This window comes from Drosophila albomicans, chromosome 4, assembly GCF_009650485.2.
Source record: "Drosophila albomicans strain 15112-1751.03 chromosome 4, ASM965048v2, whole genome shotgun sequence".
Lineage (NCBI taxonomy): Eukaryota > Metazoa > Arthropoda > Insecta > Diptera > Drosophilidae > Drosophila > Drosophila albomicans.
Window position 1 is genome coordinate 1800679 of NC_047630.2, and position 19324 is coordinate 1820002.

At 32.4% G+C, this 19324-nt stretch overlaps 3 protein-coding genes and 1 long non-coding RNA gene across 11 annotated transcripts in view; 2 read left to right on the plus strand and 2 right to left on the minus strand.

Moving 5' to 3' along the window:
• Positions 1 to 8534, minus strand: part of LOC117573142 (synaptotagmin-7) — a 29064-nt gene extending 20530 nt beyond the window's left edge. Inside the window, exon 1 of the mRNA XM_052006316.1 lies at positions 8417 to 8534. Within this exon, the coding sequence (XP_051862276.1) occupies positions 8417 to 8447 (31 nt within the window). The 5' untranslated portion in view covers positions 8448 to 8534. The remainder of the gene's footprint in view (positions 1 to 8416) is intronic.
• LOC117573151 (rho GTPase-activating protein 6) lies at positions 2861 to 14627 on the plus strand. 5 transcript variants are annotated; one of them, XM_052006314.1, is made up of 13 exons: positions 2862 to 3297; positions 3550 to 4183; positions 4253 to 5498; positions 5859 to 6013; positions 6125 to 6269; positions 7181 to 7273; positions 10946 to 11094; positions 11161 to 11472; positions 11676 to 11826; positions 11896 to 12181; positions 12273 to 12407; positions 12471 to 12655; positions 14313 to 14627. In XM_052006314.1, the coding sequence occupies exons 2-13, from the start codon at positions 3614 to 3616 to the stop codon at positions 14525 to 14527; spliced, it is 3642 nt and encodes a 1213-aa protein (XP_051862274.1). In that variant the 5' UTR covers positions 2862 to 3297; positions 3550 to 3613; the 3' UTR covers positions 14528 to 14627. The 5 variants fall into 5 exon arrangements, with proteins under 5 accessions (XP_051862273.1, XP_051862274.1, XP_034111994.1 ...); XM_052006313.1 differs by having other exon boundaries at positions 2861 to 3297; positions 3550 to 5498; positions 14358 to 14627; XM_034256103.2 differs by having other exon boundaries at positions 3550 to 5498.
• Positions 8625 to 9805, plus strand: LOC127565792 (uncharacterized). Of its 2 annotated transcripts, XR_007955190.1 has the most exons (3): positions 8632 to 8932; positions 8999 to 9112; positions 9513 to 9805. It is a non-coding gene; the product is annotated as an uncharacterized LOC127565792 (long non-coding RNA). The 2 variants fall into 2 exon arrangements; XR_007955189.1 differs by having other exon boundaries at positions 8625 to 9112.
• On the minus strand, positions 14510 to 18015 carry LOC117573152 (zwei Ig domain protein zig-8). 3 transcript variants are annotated; one of them, XM_034256110.2, is made up of 8 exons: positions 17807 to 18015; positions 17427 to 17590; positions 17237 to 17352; positions 16959 to 17169; positions 16145 to 16198; positions 15811 to 15910; positions 15570 to 15757; positions 14510 to 15415 (listed from the first exon to the last, which is right to left on the minus strand). In XM_034256110.2, the coding sequence occupies exons 2-8, from the start codon at positions 17554 to 17556 to the stop codon at positions 15264 to 15266; spliced, it is 951 nt and encodes a 316-aa protein (XP_034112001.1). In that variant the 5' UTR covers positions 17557 to 17590; positions 17807 to 18015; the 3' UTR covers positions 14510 to 15263. The 3 variants fall into 3 exon arrangements, with proteins under 3 accessions (XP_034112001.1, XP_034111999.1, XP_034112000.1); XM_034256108.2 differs by having other exon boundaries at positions 17427 to 17595; XM_034256109.2 differs by having other exon boundaries at positions 17427 to 17613.
• Positions 18016 to 19324: the final 1309 nt, after the last annotated feature.

A 19324-nucleotide genomic window follows, 5' to 3' on the forward strand; every position in this document is an offset into this window, starting at 1 on the left:
ATTATTACTCAGTACAATAATAGGTATAAGACAACGGCAACCGGCATGTGAAAAATTAAAGCAATACTAAATGTAAATTTAAGAATTGGCTGTGAACATAATTTATAATTGCTGATTAGTCAAAATTCATACGCCTCCGAAAATGTACTTAAGTTTGTATATACATACATAGATATGTAGTTAAAAAAAAGTGAGTGCTTTTATTTACTCAGTAACTAAATTTATTCGTTAATTTACAAGCAAGTACATAAAAAATAAATTAAATTGAAAAAGAGAATTAACTTATTATTAATTAATATTAAAAGAAAAGGTAAGGGCGACGAATTTGGGAAACAAATCTATTGTAGGCAAACAAACAAACATCCAGTACGCCGCCAAGACCGTTACTGCCAAACAGTTCAGTAAACCGCTGGAGACATTTTACGTCATGACAGTGTCCACCATTGTGACTGCTGCACACGCCCTCTTAGCTCAACGTTTATTTTCCCTAACGCCTAAAAAAATTGCCTGGTCATTTGTATGTCCTCTTCCGGGTAGAAGTCAGTTCTCGGCAAGTTCTAAATTTACCTCTGCTTCACATCGTGCATAACATGGTAAACTCTCAGTTGCTCATATTAGGCAAAAATAACTTTATGTGGAATGGCATCATGAATTGACTGGTAGATGACCGCTGTGTTGTTTTCGACAAAATCACAATTGGAGTACTTGAACCTTGTGCCTCTAGCAAGTTTATGTATATAACAGGCAGACTGAGTCATCTCTGACCCTATAAAATAGATATATTTTTGATCAGCCTCAATAACCCAGACGATCCCAGTTATCATAATGCCCTGAACCCCCGATTAAACGAGGAAGATGACAAATTGTCCACAAACGTACTCAAGTCCGTTTAAAATGGGTGATCTATATTGGACACTTTGGGTACTGGCGATATTGTCAACACCTGCGCGGAGCAAGAAGTGGTGTGCGGCCAAATTATCTAAATGCATAGTAATGCCTGTCTAATATTCTTTATGAAGTAAACAGTTCAATTACTACATTGAATAAAAAAATTACAAATCACCTCTTCTTACCCTTTTTTATTTATTCCGTAGCGAGCAAAGGTAGCGAACGACTTTAAGAGAACATCGATGAATATAGCCCATAATGAAAAGATATTAAATAAGGAAGAAAAGGCATGGATTACAATTATATGTTGTGCTGAGAGGAACGTTGAGTTAAGACAAACGTAAACGTCAAATGTTCTAGAAGCTTCACGCATCTAGGATATCCATTTTTAACGAAATCCTAAGTAATAGTTTTGTGACATTAACAATGTCCATCTCGAAAAAGCTATTCGCAATTTTCTTAATAGCTTCTCCTTGAAATAATGTGACAAGGCATGACCTTTGAGATAGATTCGTTGATTCATCCTTAAATGTCACCCAAAAAAAACTTGTTGACAACCGCTTTGCCTTCAATTGCCTAACATGCATCCACATTTTATCCAATACTATATGGTGGTACTAATTGGCTATTGGTGAAGTATAAGTACAACCTGACGACATTGAGTTTCTTTCTGTTTTTCGCTTATATATAGCAAAATGCTCTTATTTTTTAAATGCACACAGGACCAAATTTCAGCAATTGTGAAAGTATCGTTTTAATTTCCTTTATAAGAATCAAATGTCTTCGTTTATATTCTGTAAATTATTGGATGTATAGTTAACGGTTGCAGTGGCGTTGGCTCTGATTCGCTCCATTAATCATTCGCCTGCTGCACTGATCTCTTGAAGCTTTCCGGTCCAAATTGCGCTCTTGAAGTGGTGTAAGATGATGCCTGTATAGTTAAAAATGCTCAAAATGCTCAAATTTTTTAAATGCACACATGATAAAATTTTAGTTACTAACGCACGTTCTAATTTCGTTTATGAAAATCAAAAATGTCTTCGTTTATATTCTTGCTTCGAAATATACTTTGAAAATAAATAAATGTGTGAAATTTTAATATGTATGTTAATCGGAGTTGGTATGGAGAATATGGGGATGTATTTAGTGCGAGGCATATACCTGCTGCAGGAATGGCTGAGTGTACTTGATATGGGACTGTAATGCTGAGCGAAATGTGGGAATATTTAGCTGATCTACCTCGTAGGACGATATGCCCCCACTACAATGATGTGAAAATGTCGACCAAAATTGGCGAAGGATTTTAAATTAAATTTGGTAGAATAGTAATATAACTTTAGGTATACAGAAAATGTATGTATGTTAATGACAGATAGAGGCATCTACGACCCTATCAGAGAGTACTGACCAATGTAGCTCGCTTCTCGCTTCTCGCAAAGCCCTTTGCCTTCGCTTTGCTTTCACCTTCTAACTTTACTATGCTTCTCACGCGCACTCTGACATCAGACTTAAAAAAACAGTAACGTGAACCGGTTCGAAGGCTTTAGACAAAATATGTTATTTAGTTTTACTTATTGATAGAATTGTTTGACTGACTGATTCAAATTTGTCATTTATATCATCAAATTGAAATAAAAAATATAATCGATGATTGATGATTATTAATAAATTGGTTCAAGAAGACAGAGCGACATACTAATCTAAAGTCATATAACTTGTATGTAAAAATTGTATTTTTGTATATGCTTAGATGCATGTTTACATACAATCATATGTATATCTGTATGTATACTATACATACTTAAATATTTTCACTTAATATAGATACACATAATTCTGTTCAGGGTATATTTATACATGTGTGCCGGTCTAAGAAATACACATATTGATATTATGGATATATTTATAATACGTATGTATGTATACAGCCATACTTTTTGAAGAATAAGTTGATTTTTTATGCGTGTTCCCAAAATATTTCACGTTGTTGTCGAGACTGTAGCTTATTGAACAGTCTAAATAGTGGTGAATTAAATTCAAGTTGCTCCAATTATAGTCAACCTTCATTTATTATTTTTTTTCTCCAATATATAAATATACACCATGTTATGAAAAAACAAAACAATACAAAAAAAATATGTTCTCTACCATAAGTTGTTCTATTTAAATAAGTGGTGCCAACGTAAGCAAATAAATTTGCTACACTTTATTATGCAGATAAATATGGAAAAACTCTGAAGCATACTCAACTTACTCTAAATCTTTATTAGATATATGGGTAATTAAACGGCAGTGACCATGAATACCTTTTACATAAACAAGTGTATTAAATTTGAGTGAAGTTAATAATGGTAATAATTAATTTTCAAGCATAGAAAAACCAAAGTCGTTGAAAACTTGTAACCTCCTGTAAGTATAATTTCTGAAATATTACAGGCTTAAAATATATAAATGTGTCTTACGATTTTTAATATTCTATGCTACAAAACAAAAATTTTATGCATTAAATTATTAAAAAATTGCACAAATTAATTCAAGAATAAAAAAAAAATAAAGTCGCCAAATAGTGATTCACCTCGTTTTATTTATTCTTTTCAGTAAATGGAAAATGCAAATTTTAATTTCAAGTTTTTTCATTTTATTCATTTTGTGTATTTCCAGAATTTCAAACTATTATTTAAAAAAATAAATAAACTATAATAAAAATAAAGAAGTATGAATTAAAATGGATACAAAAACAAGAACTGTTACTAATTCAGCTGAAAAAATGAACAATATTTTACGTAGTCCTGTAGCAATAGTGAAAAAAAGATCAGGCCCTTTAGATTGTTTGCTTGATGAGCTTAGTCTAATTGATGGCATTGATGGGAGCACTAGTATGTTACCAAATAATTCAGATCTTATAAATATTAATCAAAAATCAAACCAAACCTCTTCAGACAAACCAGCTAAATCATTGGCAAAACCTATTGCATTTTCAAAATCGCTTTCAAGTCGTCGTCGTCAACATTCAAAAGATAAAGATAAAAAACGTGAGAGGTGGCTTTTAACGCGGAAAACATGGAGATATATGACTGATGCTGGACGGAAGTTATTTCCTGATGGAGCGCATAATGGAGCATTAGAGAATATGTCTGAAATAGAGGCACAGTTTCAGAGTGTATGTGCCTCAGAGTCTCGATTTATATTATGGCGTAGAAAAGGATCCTTTCCAGGTGCAACAAAACAACGTCTTCGAATACTTTCACGTCATCGATTTAATCATGCTTCACATCTTCTTCACAAAGAAGAAAAGGTTAATGAAAATATTGATAAGACTATTGAAATTTTACAATATTATCTTAAAATTAATGATTCATTTAAGACGACTTTTTTGCTAGGCAGCAAAACCGTCCGACCTGACCAAACTACTTCGCCTAGCTCACAGCGTCCTTTGAACAACGTGTCGACTAATCGGTTTTCCTCAGTCAGTGTCGGTAAGGCTTTCGAATCCGGTGAGCACAGTACAGAACATTATGAGCTATTTGAACGATTAAAAGAATTGTGTCAAAGCGCGCCATTGCGGAATATACAATTGAATGATAACACCATAACACCGGCGATTGTTCAAGATACTGTACTTCTTAAGAAAATCTATAATATATTAAAAAAGCATCAGCTGCACCGCATATTACATTCCTCCGAACCAATGAAACCATGTCTACGGCGCGCATCCTCCTTCTCAAGCATGCTTAATTATTCAAATACTAGTTATAAAAATATATCTAGACGTAACGCACAAGATATTTTGCTTATTAATAAAGAAACGGTACCTACAAAACGCCAATTAAAGCCTCCAAAAACGCTTGAGCTAAGTCACAGTGTTCAACAAAAATATCAACCACACACAAGACGGAGTGGAGTGAATATGAATTCGTCTGGAACGCAAACGGATTTTATTCAACTAAGTGAATTAAAACGAATCGCTGAAGAATATGAAATAATGTTTGAAAATAATGGGTCAGACGATGAGCCAAGAGATGAAAAACATCGGAGGAACAGCTCAATCGACAACGATGATGTCTCACAATCCGTAAGCGACACTATTAAACGTTATTTGCGAATGGCTCGAAAAAAGAGTGTCCATGATGCAGAAGGGAATCGCTTTAGGTCTGTTAATTACGACAGGAACTTGCAAAATATTAGAGCAAAAGGAGAAATTAATCCACCAGGAATGGATGAAGAGAACAACAAAGCTATACAAACTTTAGATGCTTGGGCAATTATAGCTTTGGATTTTATACATGGTAATGAAAATTCCAAGCGCTTAGAAAATGCTCATTTGGCGTGGGCCAAAGATTTAAATCTACGAATACAAAAGAAATTAGAATATGATCGCATCTGTCAGGAAAAAGAGATTACGTCCGTCAGGAATACTAAAGAAAACATAAAACAGTCTCAAGCAATATCGGCTCCGACATCGCCAACAAACCCGATTCAAATTCATCATTATAAGGATAAAGCGGGAAGAGCTGCGGGTGCCTTACTCACATCTAGTTCGCATTTTATTTCAAATTTTTGGCATACAAACAATTCCTCAATAAATGATAACTTAAATGAAGCATATATAAGTAAGTAACATACAAACGAGATACATTATGAATTAAGTGAATAACGGCAAGTTTATATGATGTACTTGCCATGTATACTTAACATATAAGGACGTATACCATTCATATACATATGTATATGGGATGCAGCTTCGAAGAGCTTCAAGAGATTGCACGTTAATATTTACTGGAGCCTCGAATGGTTTATAGAAGTAAATTTTAATTCAAAGTACTATTTTTAAAAGATCCCAAAAAATTGCCTATTTTCTTATATAACTTCAGAGTTTCAGAGTTAATTTTATATATGTATGTTTTTTCCAATTGGTGCATGTTCTAATAGAAAATTGTGTTTTCTGTATTTTTGTTTAATTTCTCTTCCAGATCAAAAAAATGATACAAATATGCAAAAATCTAAATCGTTGTCTAATGTTGGTCAATATGTTTCAAGAAAGATCTGGGGAAGTCGATCAAAAGGTCAAAATAGACACAATGAAAGTAAACATTGTGAGCCACAATCTCAGAAATGGGCGCCATCTGTAAGAAACCGCTTACGGACTTTAATAGTCATTCTTATAAAAAAAAAAAAAAATAAATAATTTCTAAAATTTGTATTTTTTATTTTCATGTTTTGTTTTTTGGTTGCTTAGCTTAATTACACATGGATATCAGACCAAGGCCAAGTCATAAAAATAAATGATACGGCATTGGAAAACCTTTCGCAGACTGAAGCATCAATACTTAAAAATATTGCTATTGAAAAAATTAAAGAACTGAATATTGGAAAGAATATTGGTAAGTACGTAGTATGTACATGTAATATAAAATTAATAACTCCAGTTGAATTTATAATTTATTACTTTTATTCTCCCTTATTAACAATGGATTGCATTGTGAATTTCAAAGATTATTATCCGATTATTATCCCTCTGAATCTGAATTTGCATACCCCATAGGGTAGAAAGGTATTATAACTTTGTGTCTGCAGGAAATTTATGTAACAGCCAGAAGCAGTCATCAGAGTTAACTAAGACGATATTGCCATGTCCGTCTGTTTGTCAATCCGTCTGTCCGCCTGTCTGCATAGAGATATAATTTTTTGACAGCACTTGTTATACTTCCACTTCGGCCCCCGCAAATCAAATACCCACCATAATCTTGAAGCTAGAGCCGCAAACATTTTGAATTGCTATATATTTTCAAGCTACAGAAATATATATTTTCCAGCTACAGAAAACAAATATACCCCATACACCGCTGCTTGCTTATAATGGATTGAATTTACTCGCTGCCTATTTTTACTAAAAGAAAACAGGGCGGTATTATTTTAATCATATAGAAAATTCATTTACCGAGAACATATTAAAATATACCGCAGGGGCGGAAAAGGTGTGGCAAAAATCTGAATCAAACTTGTTCTGCAAATTTACAAGTTCTGTTGAAATATTGTAACTCTATCTCATTTAGTCCCTGAAGTTTAGGTGTTCGTACGGCCAGACAGTTGTTGACGCTGGTCAAGAATATACATTCATACTCGTATCCATATTGTCATTGTACACGTTTCTAACTTTGTGTTAGTACTCATATTAATTTATCAAGCTCATCTATTTACAATTGACAGAGGTGTGTATTTCTAAGGTATTTTAAAAAAATCAGAACATTAATTAAAAAACTATTAAGATATTTTTTATTTTATACCCTTTTAGATATAGAATTAAAATCCAACAGAACGCGAGTTATATCGAAGAAAAGAGCTCTAACAACAAGTTTTTTTGACATTGGCAAAAAGGATGAACAAAGTAAGAATGGTATTATTTTTGTATTTGAAAGTAACATTATTTATCGATGCGGTACAGTGAAAATTTAAATTTAAGCTGTGCTGACTAGAAAATATATATTTTTTAATTCGGGAGCTGCGAACTTCCGCATATTCAATGCGGAACTAAAGTTTAAAAGTGAACCTTTGCTGCTAACCATAAATAAGAAAAAAGAAGAAATCTTTTAGTTTTATTTAATTTTCAATGTAGTTTATGAGGCCATTGTACTTGTATTTTACTCAAGTCAACAACGTGGGCTAGATGCCGTTTATGCGCCAGATCACTGTCGAAGGGGAATTATTTGAAGATATGGGTCCCCATGGTTTTGGACAGTGCTATGAAAGCTCTGATGTATTTTCTCCTAATTACATCGCATTTGTCGATTTGATTTGATTCGTTACCAGTCCTTACGTTATGCGGATTTTTTATGATTTAAAATGCGCGAAGCAACAGTTCTGGAGTGCCTGGTATTTTTCCGCCTTTTGTATTCTATTTAAATACTCCTTTAAATTACTAGCTTATTCTGATATGATATATGAAGAGAACATATATATCAACTTGTTCTCGCCAAATATCAATTTGTTTCTATACGCATTTAGATTTATACATTTTGCAGTTCTAGACTAAGAGCACATGCTTTTGTTAATTTTTTTGGGCTGTGTACTAGGTGTAATTTCGATAGTCACCGTTTAGGCTTTGTATGAAATCATCTAGAGCTCTGTCCTTGTATATTTCAATAAGAGTATTAACGACTTCGGGGAAGCAATTTCAGTTCCTAAAACAATTCAGTATAAAAGAAAAATGGTTATTTCTAAGTAGAATTAGTCTATAGTATGGTTTTCCCTAGTCTTAGGGATGCTCTAAGGTCCGTAGGTCCCTTTTGGCGGAGTAGTGCAGCGATGTGGCACGATTCAAAGGCCACTTGATCTGACCTTTTAAAGTCGTTAAACGTTAAAACGCTATGAAGAGAAAAAATATGTTTATAAATGCTCTTTTTCACAGTGTATTGGTATTTTTTTATGTTCTAGTTTTTGTAAGAATTATTAATTAATCTGTTTTCGCATTTGGCCATCTAAGGTATGGTTATTACATAGTATGGTAGGCTTATTTGGGTGCATTTCAAACCTTTCAGCATTTTTATCAAACTGCCACACATCTTTTTGATCGCACTTTTTGATTATTAAATTTGTATATTCGTTTCTTATAAGATTGGAAGACATTCCTAATGCTTGAAAATAAATTTCCGAAAAGGTTTTCGTATTATTATTTTTTTTTTTGCTTTTTTTCTTTGTTCCTTTCTTATTTCACAAATTTTTTATGGCACTAAGCCTGCTTGGGCGCTAGGTAAGTTTCTCCCTAGTTTCGAACCTTTGTTACATTCCAAAGAAAGAAAAATTCTTTATCGTTATAAAATTTCATTTAATTTTAGTATTGACGTGAGTTTAGTATTAAATTCCCCAGCAGAAAGTGCTCCACTCGAAAAGCAATGAGTCGGTATTCTCACGGTTGCCGGCCACGAGCGTCCGCTCCCGTTTTGCAATATCTGCAGCGCCACTGATGCTTGCACTTTGAGTGATGGACTACGGGAGCTCTTTGATGCTTAGCCAACAGTTCATATGGGGAGAATGATGGCGGTAGCAGGTTGTTAACTTTAGTTAACAGTTCTCCGCCCTCTAATATAAATTATTTCGCTTATTTTCTGAACAGCGTTATTGTTGAATGTGAGAAGTAGAGAATTTTGACTGTTCAGGGTAATGTATACTCCAGGCAACTTGCTTTGCCTATAGTGAAGACTTCCTCATGAAAGATGCTGGGCACATTGTAAGAGTGTTTGATAATCCGGTTGGGACAGTAGACAGCAGTAACCACGCCTCCAGCCATTTTCGAGCCATCGATGTAGTTGTTAAAGGCATTAGAGATGCCAACCTCTTTTCATCAACAACCCGTTTCGAGGAAAATAGTGTTATAATCTTATAATATAGTCAGTGACTATACAAGAATGCCTGCCTATGGCTTTGTTACCATTAGTCCCAGATTGCCTAAGGCAGCAATCCGCATAGGTTTGATGCCAACAATCACTTAGAAAGCTCACACAGTCCTTTTTTTCGTGACCGGCGTGCAGCCGAGAGATCGGGAGATCGAGAGATCACCGCATAAGAGATCGGGAGAGGCCACATGCGCAACTAAGCTTTTTTCGCGGACTCTCTATTCTCCTTTATAGCTATCTTCAATTGCCATCGTTAGATGTAGGACATTCCTAGAGGTGGGATCTACATATGTAAGTGGGTACCTCCCCTCTGTTGGCTAAGATCAATTCCACCACCACCACCACAGAACAAGACTAAAAATAAACAGTAAACGAGCTTGTAACTTCTTCCTTACGAATATCGAATTTATCGGTCTACTTAGCCCGTTGGTGCAGCGCACTCATTAGATGTTTGTTAACTCGCGGATGGGTCCGTCTGCACGAACAGTGCCGCTCAGAAATATCTAAAAAAAAAAAAAAAAAAACAACGTGAATGTTAATAACCTTCCTTAGCGTAAAAATAATAAAAACAAGAAAGCTACAGTCGAGTGGGCTCGACTGTGAGACACCCAATACCCATTCTGAGTAAAATCAAAATATTGCGGTAATATTCTCAAAATATACCACAAATTATTAAAAAAATAATAAAGACATGTCAAATTGTAAATTTGGTATATTAATGTGGTACTACATTCAAGATATACCATAGAGTGCAAAATATACCAAATTGTCAGTCAAAGAATATAAGACCCCTAGTAAGTAGGCGTTTTTGCCCATACAAAAAAAAAAATAATTCGTTAATAACTTCGAAAATTTGTATCTGATCGAAATCAAATTTTCAGGAATCACAATTACTATAGTTATTATTGTAATAAGCGACTCTAGCTTTAAAATTACGCTTGTTATTAGATTTTTTCGGCTGTCGGAAAAAAAACTTATAGCTATCTCTAATAGTCTCTGAGATCTAGGTGTTCAGTCGGACAGACGGACATGGATAGATCGTCTCGGTTGTTGACGCTGAACAAGAATATATATACTTTATAGGGTTTCTGACCCCACCTCAAATTAGGAAATAAAATTTTGCCGTCAACAACAATTTTTGTTTTGGTGAGCGACCGATAAATCCGTCAATATGAGTTAAAAAATATTTATAATTAATAATTTCATAATTTTGAAGTTGGATTAAATATGTTTTTTTATTAATAAATATGTGTCATTTAATTACTTAAATCTAAAAAACCATAAACAAGTAATTAAAATCACCGGAATGAAATCGGTTAAAAATCTGGCAAACAGTTGATTGCGTGAAACTGTTGATTACCGTTGAATTGTTTTTTAAAATGTAAGTTAATGTAACCATAAAACATTTTTGCAGGGTGTTTGTGAGTTCTATCCACGCAGGCAATTGAAAAACTAAAGGAACTTTTTTAGCGTTGCTTACTTCTAACCAAAATACAAGTTAGCTGTTTCAGCAGAAAGAAATAAAATGTTCCGATAAAAAACGATGACCAAAAAGTTGTGAATAACCAAATTGTCAGTAATTAAAAATACTATACTTATTATTCTCTATACCAAAAATGTATAAAAATGCAGCACAATAAGCATAACATAAATATTCTTACATACAGATAGACGCGATTTTTTATTTGGAACATCCTTGGAAAATAGTCTATCAAGAAATAGAAAACAAGGAGACGTAGTGCCTGGATCGAAGTCATTGACATCAGTTTTTCGTAGTAATACACCCAATAGTAGGGTTGGGAAATTAAATAGTAATGTACGTATTTGACATTTTATTTAAAAAACGTTCTTTATAAATAAACTACACTATACTACACTATAGGTACGCTCATGTGAGAATTTACCAACAAATTTGTTGGACTATGTAAGCTCTTCAGAGCAAGGATCTTCATCAGATAATTTGCCATATATTCATAAGACTCCAACGATATCAAAATCAATACAAATATCTCGAAGTCAATTTGACGTGAGAAAAAGTGATTTTGACCTTAATGGTATATCATTCGATGAATCTAATGAGAAGAAACTAAACGTACCTGTATTTGTGCTAAACTGTATAAAATATTTGGAAGATCATGGACTTCAAAACGTTGGTCTATTTCGTGTTAGTACATCAAAAAAACGAGTGAAACAAGTGCGTACACTTTTAAGGGAATCAATTAAATAATTTATATATATGTATATATATTGTACAAGTATTGTTATTTATTTGAAATAGCCAATGTGTGATATGGAAATTTCAAATAAAAAAAAAATGCAATTACATACGTAAATATATATACATACATATGTAAGTGAAGAATACGCATGTGTTTATCAATGAAATTTTTATAATAGCTTCGGGAGGACTTTGACAAAAAATGGAACATGTGCATTCCTGACAATACATGCCCTCATGATGTCGCAACATTACTGAAGGAATATTTACGAGACTTACCTGAGCCTTTGCTGTGCAACAAACTGTATACTACTTTTTTAGAAACTCAACGTAAGATCATAACACTACCTTAAAAATGTAAAATAAAATGTAAAAAATCAAACATCATCATTTTTCTAGGTATTCGGAACCGACGATTACAGCTTGAGGGGATATCTCATCTAATCAAATTGTTACCTATTGCACATCGAGACACATTGCATGTAATATTACGATTTCTTGGTAATGTAGCTGCCCATTGTGATGATATATTTTCCGCTGATGGAACAATTGAAATTACTGGCAACAAAATGGACAGCTACAACTTATCGACAATCTTTGCGCCAAATATTTTGCGCAATTCCTTGTCAAAGGCACCTCAATTTAATGAACATGAAAATATGTCGAATGCGATAAATGTTATAAGGTAACGTCATTTCCTTAGATTTACAAAACGCGTGTGAAAAACTATCGAATTGAAATAAATCAAGAATTTGATAAGCATATTGCTTTTACAGAATAATGATTGATCACTATGAGGAAATATTCAAAGTGCCACGGGAGCTACTTGACGTTCTATACACTAATATGTTAGATACATGTCCAGATAACCTACACGCACTTATGTCAAACAAAGCCCGACAAATACAGAAGTAAAATTATATTTCAAATATTAGATTACATAATTTATAATAACAAATAATTTTATTTCGTAGTCAAGATGAAAATACAGAACCTAAATGCAATATTGTAAATCCAGAATATCTTAAGCAGACTCATTACGAATCATCTACTCATTTAAAATGTGATGAAAGACGTCAATCCACACCGATTTTGCTTGATGAATTGAACGTATTCTCAGCTAGTCTTCAGATATCAAGGCCAGATGAATCAATTAAAGGTAGATATTATATATATATACATATATATTATTTTTCAAACTTCACTATATTTCCTGGGGATTTCACTTTTTGTAATATATATGTTAATATGTATGTAACACATAAATCAAGGCATCATTCTAGATAGACGATATAACAATGTCCGTATGAACACCTACATAGGTGTAATACCTACATAGATGTAAATACATATTTTTTCTTGTTATTTTTTCACGCACAAAGTTCGTCTATATATTAATTTTATGCCACGTTTACTTCCCCGCCAATTGAAAAGAAGTAAGAAAGTAACAGTCGAGTGTACTCGACTGTGAGATAACCGCTACCCATTTTGAATAAAAGCAAAATATTGCGGTTTTTTTTTTTAATTATACAAAAATAATATACCGCAAAGTACCAAAAATATACTAAATTGTAAATTTGGTATGTTGATATGGTACTACACTCAGTATATACTAAAGAGTGCAAAACATACCAGATTGTCACCGAAAACAACTAAGACGCCTTGCAAGTAGGCGTTTTTGCGCATACAAAACTATTTATACCCGCTACCCATAGGGTAGAAGGTTATTATAAATTTGTGCCGACAGGAAATGTATGTAACAGGTAGAAGGAGGCATCTCCGACCCTATAAAGTATATATATTCTTGATCAGCGTTAACAGCCGAGACGATCTAGCCATGTCCGTCTGTCCGTCTGTGTGTCTGTCCGTATGAACACCTAGATCTCAGAGACTATAAGAGATAGAGCTATAATTTTTTTTCAGCCCATACAAAAGTATTTCTTTAATAACTTCGACAATTTTTATCTGATCGCAACCAAATTTTCAGGAATCATAACTACTATAGTTATTATTATATATACCAAAATTTGCAACTCTAGCTTTATTCGATTTTTTTTTGATTTGCGGGGGCGGAAATGGGCGTGGCAAAAATTTTAAACAAACTTGATGTGCGTGCAAACATAACAAATGCTGTTATTACTCTATCTCTTATAGTCTCTGAGGTCTAGGTGCTCATACGACATGGCTAGATGGTCTCGGGCAAAAAGGCCTACTTACTAGGGGTGTTAGTTGCTTTGGCTGACAATCTGGTATATTGTGCCGTCTATGGTATATTTTTAATGTACTATATCCATATACCAAATATATCATTCAATACATTCTTAGTATTTTATAGTATTTTTGGTATTTTTTGAGAATAATATCGCAGTATTTTGCTTTAATTCAAAATGGTACTCTACGGTATATTTATTTTGAATGTAGTATTTATCGAAATACCAAATATGACCTGCGGTATATTTACGTATTTTTCGGTATATTAATTCGGTATATTTTTAAAATACGGTTATCACTGCAGTAATTGGATTAAAAAAAAATTGCTTTTATATTTGTTATTTTTATGTTTATGTTTATGACAGGGTTTTCGACCTTTTATTTAAAACCTAAACGCATTATCGGAGCTCGATATTTATCCAGATTTCAAGTATTTTCTCTTTAAATTTTTCATTCAACTTTAAAGTTGTGAGTTAAGGGAATGTCAAACAAGTAACTAAATATAGATAAATTATATAATTATTTTTAAAAATATATATATAACAATAAGTACTGTAAGATTATTAAATGTTGAAAATTTTATTTTAATTTACGAAATATTGCAGACAAAACTGTGTTTACTACCATTATAACTGAACCCAAACTTCCAGAGAGTACATCGAATCTTGGAGGAGCCGCATTAAGTGCCAAGACTGCGGAACTTGGTAAAACATCTAATAAATGTAACGCAGATAATGATGTATCACGTGTTTCTCCATCGAAAAGCACCAAGCTTTATAAACGTCAGCATTTTATATCAAGCTCGAGGCATAAGAATTAAAGATAAATCGCATATCATGCCATCTAACTATAAATTATGACTGTTAATTATACTGTATTTTTGTTAATTATAAGCCCAAGATGGCTATGTTTCCAGTCCACATTCTTTTTTAAATATTAAAACATAAATAATAATATGTACAAGTACAAAATCGCATAGCACTACATCATATAAAAAGTTTTTCAATAAATAAAATGTTATACGGTATTTAACATTTTAACGAAAAGCTAGTTAGAGAACCGACATACCATACATCGCCTATATTATATGGAGAATATTCGTTCCTTCCAGCTGATAAACGAATACAAAACTTATTTAGCATATATATATGCTATATGTATACGTATATATGTATTTATTCTTACTGTACGTTTTTATTACATAAGACTATAGGAATTATGCTTAATGTAGAATCTATGTATGTATGTATGCATGTTAGTATATAAAGGTAATTTGATTTTTTCCAAATGTTTTCGTTACAATCTTATTTTTTGAATATATGTATGTATATGCTTATGTATATGTGTAGGACCAAACAAACAAGTAGTCTATTGTTTTCGAATTGCTTAAATTTTAAAGTTATTTATAAATAATTTGCTAAATTGAATACCGTACATGATTTATACAATATAAAAATTACTCATCGTTTATTTATTAAAGAGTTGTGGAAATTATGTCACAACTACCTTTAAATAACATGTCTTTCTTTGCTAGAGCTAATTCTGTTTAAAGTTAGTCAACTTAAACTTCGATGAACAGTTAAACGTTGTGTTAGGTTCAAAACTCGAATTAACAATATATCTGATATGATCAAACACGCTATTATGATTACTATAGAAACATCTGTAGCACTCGCAATACTGGTTTGCATTGCTGCGGGCTGTTCACCTGTAAATAAAAAATTGTACGCCAATAAATAATATATTTATTACTGCTTAGAAGACAAGTAAAATTTCAATTATAATAATTTTAAATTTTCAACATATTCTTCTATTGAATTGATAATAGGTTATAATATTTATATTACACTACTACTACTAACCCGTTAAGACGTGAACTCGTACTGATGCCGGCATGGCCGCATTGGGAACACATGTATAATTTCCAGAATCTCGTAATGACGCACGGGTTAGCATCAAACGACTGGTAGTACCTATATCGGTCTTTTCAGTTTCCAAACTAATTCCACCTCTTAGAGAATCAAAGTCTACTATTGCAGACCCATGATACCTGCGGTTGCAAGCGAATTAACAGTAGAATACATGTCAAAATTGATTACTTACCATAGAACGGAAGAGGCATGAATGTTCACAGAGCAAGCCAAAGCAATAGTACTATCGCGTTTTACGTGTATTTCTGTAGAGCCTAAAATCTTCGCACGCGCTGCAAATTTTTATTGTTGTTAATTTATTGTTAAACAAAAAAAAATATTCACATACGTATTAATTTTGATTTGTTTTATATGCTTGTAAGTATATACATAAGTATATTGATTTATGTTTAGTATACAATAACTAACTCTATTGGAGTTTTAGTCTGTTAGATATTTAAGCATCAATATTTAAAGTTAAATGGTACATTAATTTATACAAATATGAGTAATATAAAGTGTATTACCTTTGGAATCAAAGTAAACTTTTCCCGAACTTCTTTCTCGCAGTTCTTTTTCAGCTAAAATATAATAGATACATTTTTGTTAATTTAAAAAGTTGATCTTAAGCCAAATAATAAAAAGTTATAAATATGTTTAGACAGTGAAGTACACACAATATAAGCAACCGAGTATGCGATATTAATTAAGAAATAGAAATTACGTAAGTCGTATCCACCAAAGCTCGCAAATACGGCGGTGAATACAATTATATTTATTTAAATAATTTATTTATTTGTATTTTTTAAATAAATATTATTCCACATTAGTATTGTACGCCAACCGAGAATTTATAGCTCTTCCCGAACCATGCGAACACTTACACACATACAGATGTCAGAGACTATAAGAAATAGAACTACAAAATAAATCGAAATCAGTAATAACGCTATAGTCGAGTGGGCGACTTTAAGAGACCCTGTACCCATTCTAGAAATAAGCAAACATTGCAGTCTTACCCTTTAAATAGACCAAATTAATATACCGAAAAAATAACTAATATATAACTGCTGCGAATTAAAATTAAAAGCCAATATCTCTTTGATTTATATGTAAAAAAAATTATAGCTTTCTCATAACATAATTTACATACATAACTAATGTGTTGCGTCAACTAAGAAGCAAGGCAAATCTAAGCATCTTCCATCAATTTTTAATCGTGATTAAAAGTCGAGTAAGAATTCTTATTAATTAATTTTGCCAACTATATTGTGATTGGGATGTGCGTTGATATTTAATTCGCAATTGTATATACAAAAGATTTTAGCATAGAAAAATCACCAGTTATTTCCAGAATAATGGCCAAGTTAATTTTTGGTTCAGTATTAACTTGGCATTCGTAAATACCACTGTCTCTAGCCTGTGCATATTCAATTTTCAAGTCCCAATCGTCACTATTTGATGGGTGTATTACAGAAAACCGTTGATCGCCAGTATATGTATAAATGTTAGTGGTCAAAATATGTAAATCCCGTTTGCGCATCCACGAAACCTTCCAAAGAGAGGTAAATTGTTCAAATATATGTATACAATAAGTAGCAAAAGAACTTAATACATACAGTTCGATTTCCTTTGTTTTTAACGCGACATCTTAAAATTGCAGTTTCGTCAACAACAGCCGAAATATTTCTTGAACTTATATCGTCAAAGAAAGGGCGATCCATACTCGCCAAGTCTTATGAGGCGATGTGATAAAAAACAAATATTGAAATCAGTAATTATATTTGCCGATTAGTTTAAAATAATTACCATTTATATTTAAAACTGATGAAGCGATGATATGCTGAAGACCACAACTAAAATGCAATATTAACAATATGATGGACTTCATATTTTTTAAACCATTCAAAAACTTTCTCTCTGCATTTAAAGCCGCCATTGCTTAGTTTAATAACTTCACATGCCGTTTCTCGCTACACTGCAAATAACATGATTTCTAAAAAATGTGGCATTTATTGATGTTTAATAATCATCTATATCATACACTATTATAAAGTTTTGTTCGGGTTTATTAGTTATTTTAAGTTAGGTCAGTAGCATATGCACAATTACATATTATAAATACATGTACATACATATGTATGTACATGAATATGTACATTTAAAACCATCAACAACACAACACATACTCAGCCTTAATATGAAATGAAACCTTATCTTTCTCTTCTTGAGACCTTTAGTAATACAGAACTTGCTTTAAGATTTCCAATTAATATTGACAAAAAAAAAAAACCATTTCATTTCTAACAGATTTAAATTTTTTGCAATTCAGCAGTAATGTTTTTCTATAGTCGAAAGACTTCAAGATGTATTCGTTTCTGCATTATTTGTATTCACAATGCATGATTGCTGCTAATGCGCAACTCCGACTCAGCACACAGTATGAGAAAGCTTTTATTGAGAAAGCTTTTTGCATCCCTTCAGCTTACGAATCACCAAATCACCAATTTTAGATGCCTTATGCAACCAATTGTCTGTTGGAGTCTATTAATTCACGCCATAGTCGATGTGCTGGACTTTTATATTCTCGCTACATTCTTTTAGAAAATCTACGTACACATGCATGATTTTATTCTATCTATGATTTTTAATCCTGACTAGTGAAATGTTATCAAAGAATGGTTTTATACTAAAATTAGACATTAACCTCATAATGATACAATAACAAAAGGTAGTCTCGTCGGCAAAAAGCTGGTACCCTTAGACGATGATATTAATATATATAATACATAGTTTGAAGCTTATATTAATGTCTCCTTGACATATTTTTAAAATGTAAATTGTTTATGAACAATATTAATAATATATATGAGAATTCTCTAAATGTTTTAATTCTATCCGTGTCTACGGCATACATTACAAAATGACATTTTGCATAAGGGTTAATTGCGCTAAAAATTCGTCCGCAGACAACCTCTTGTGTCGAAATACGAATGCGCACTGACGAGAGCTTTTTTTCCGACGAGACTACCTTGTATAATTGTATCATGGGCTCGGCGTAGTAAGGCAAGCGAAACGGCAGTGTGTGGATTAGCCCTTAGAAGATGCTGAGGGATTAAAGTTGCAGTTAAAAAAAGTTAGATTTGTTTTACAATTTATTTTTTAATAATTTTGAAATTAAGGGTTAATTCACAAAAAAAAAATGGTTCGCACATAGCTTTTAACGTCAACAAGCGAGCACGCATTGACCAAATATATTTCGATACAATTCACGCAAACTATCGATAAAATCTATTGAATACATATACAACTTTTTTAATATTTTTTTTGAATCGGTTATTTTTATATTTTTTATATTATTATTATATTCATATTAATTCGAAAGTCAGTTTATTAACTTCTTCAGCTCTTCACTACAAAATCACCATTTTTTACACCCTTGAATATAACATAACATAACATAACACATAACACACGTTTTCAAGTTTTAATTACCTGTTTATCAATCTATAACATTAAGAGTAGATTTGTAGAGTCTAACAATTTCACTCACTCACTCTTAAATATTATCAAATGCGCCAACAGTCCCCATAAGTCTTACTTACAAAGACAATTCCGTCGCTATAGACGACTTGTTCGCATTTATAAAAACAGCTAACAACTGCCGAACTGTTTGGTAACCGTTACTTCTCATCAAACCGCCAGTG

Coding starts and splice junctions, on each gene's coding strand:
- LOC117573151 (XM_034256103.2), top strand. CDS start 3,614: ATGGATACAAAAACAAGAACTGTTACTAATTCAGCTGAAAAAATGAAC. Junction 6,270..7,180: donor GAATATTGGAAAGAATATTG/GTAAGTACGTAG, acceptor ATACCCTTTTAG/ATATAGAATTAAAATCCAAC. Junction 11,827..11,895: donor TACTTTTTTAGAAACTCAAC/GTAAGATCATAA, acceptor TCATTTTTCTAG/GTATTCGGAACCGACGATTA.
- LOC117573152 (XM_034256110.2), bottom strand. CDS start 17,556: ATGGCGGCTTTAAATGCAGAGAGAAAGTTTTTGAATGGTTTAAAAAAT. Junction 16,199..16,958: donor CATTATTCTGGAAATAACTG/GTGATTTTTCTA, acceptor ATTATATTTTAG/CTGAAAAAGAACTGCGAGAA. Junction 15,758..15,810: donor CATGCCTCTTCCGTTCTATG/GTAAGTAATCAA, acceptor TTGCAACCGCAG/GTATCATGGGTCTGCAATAG.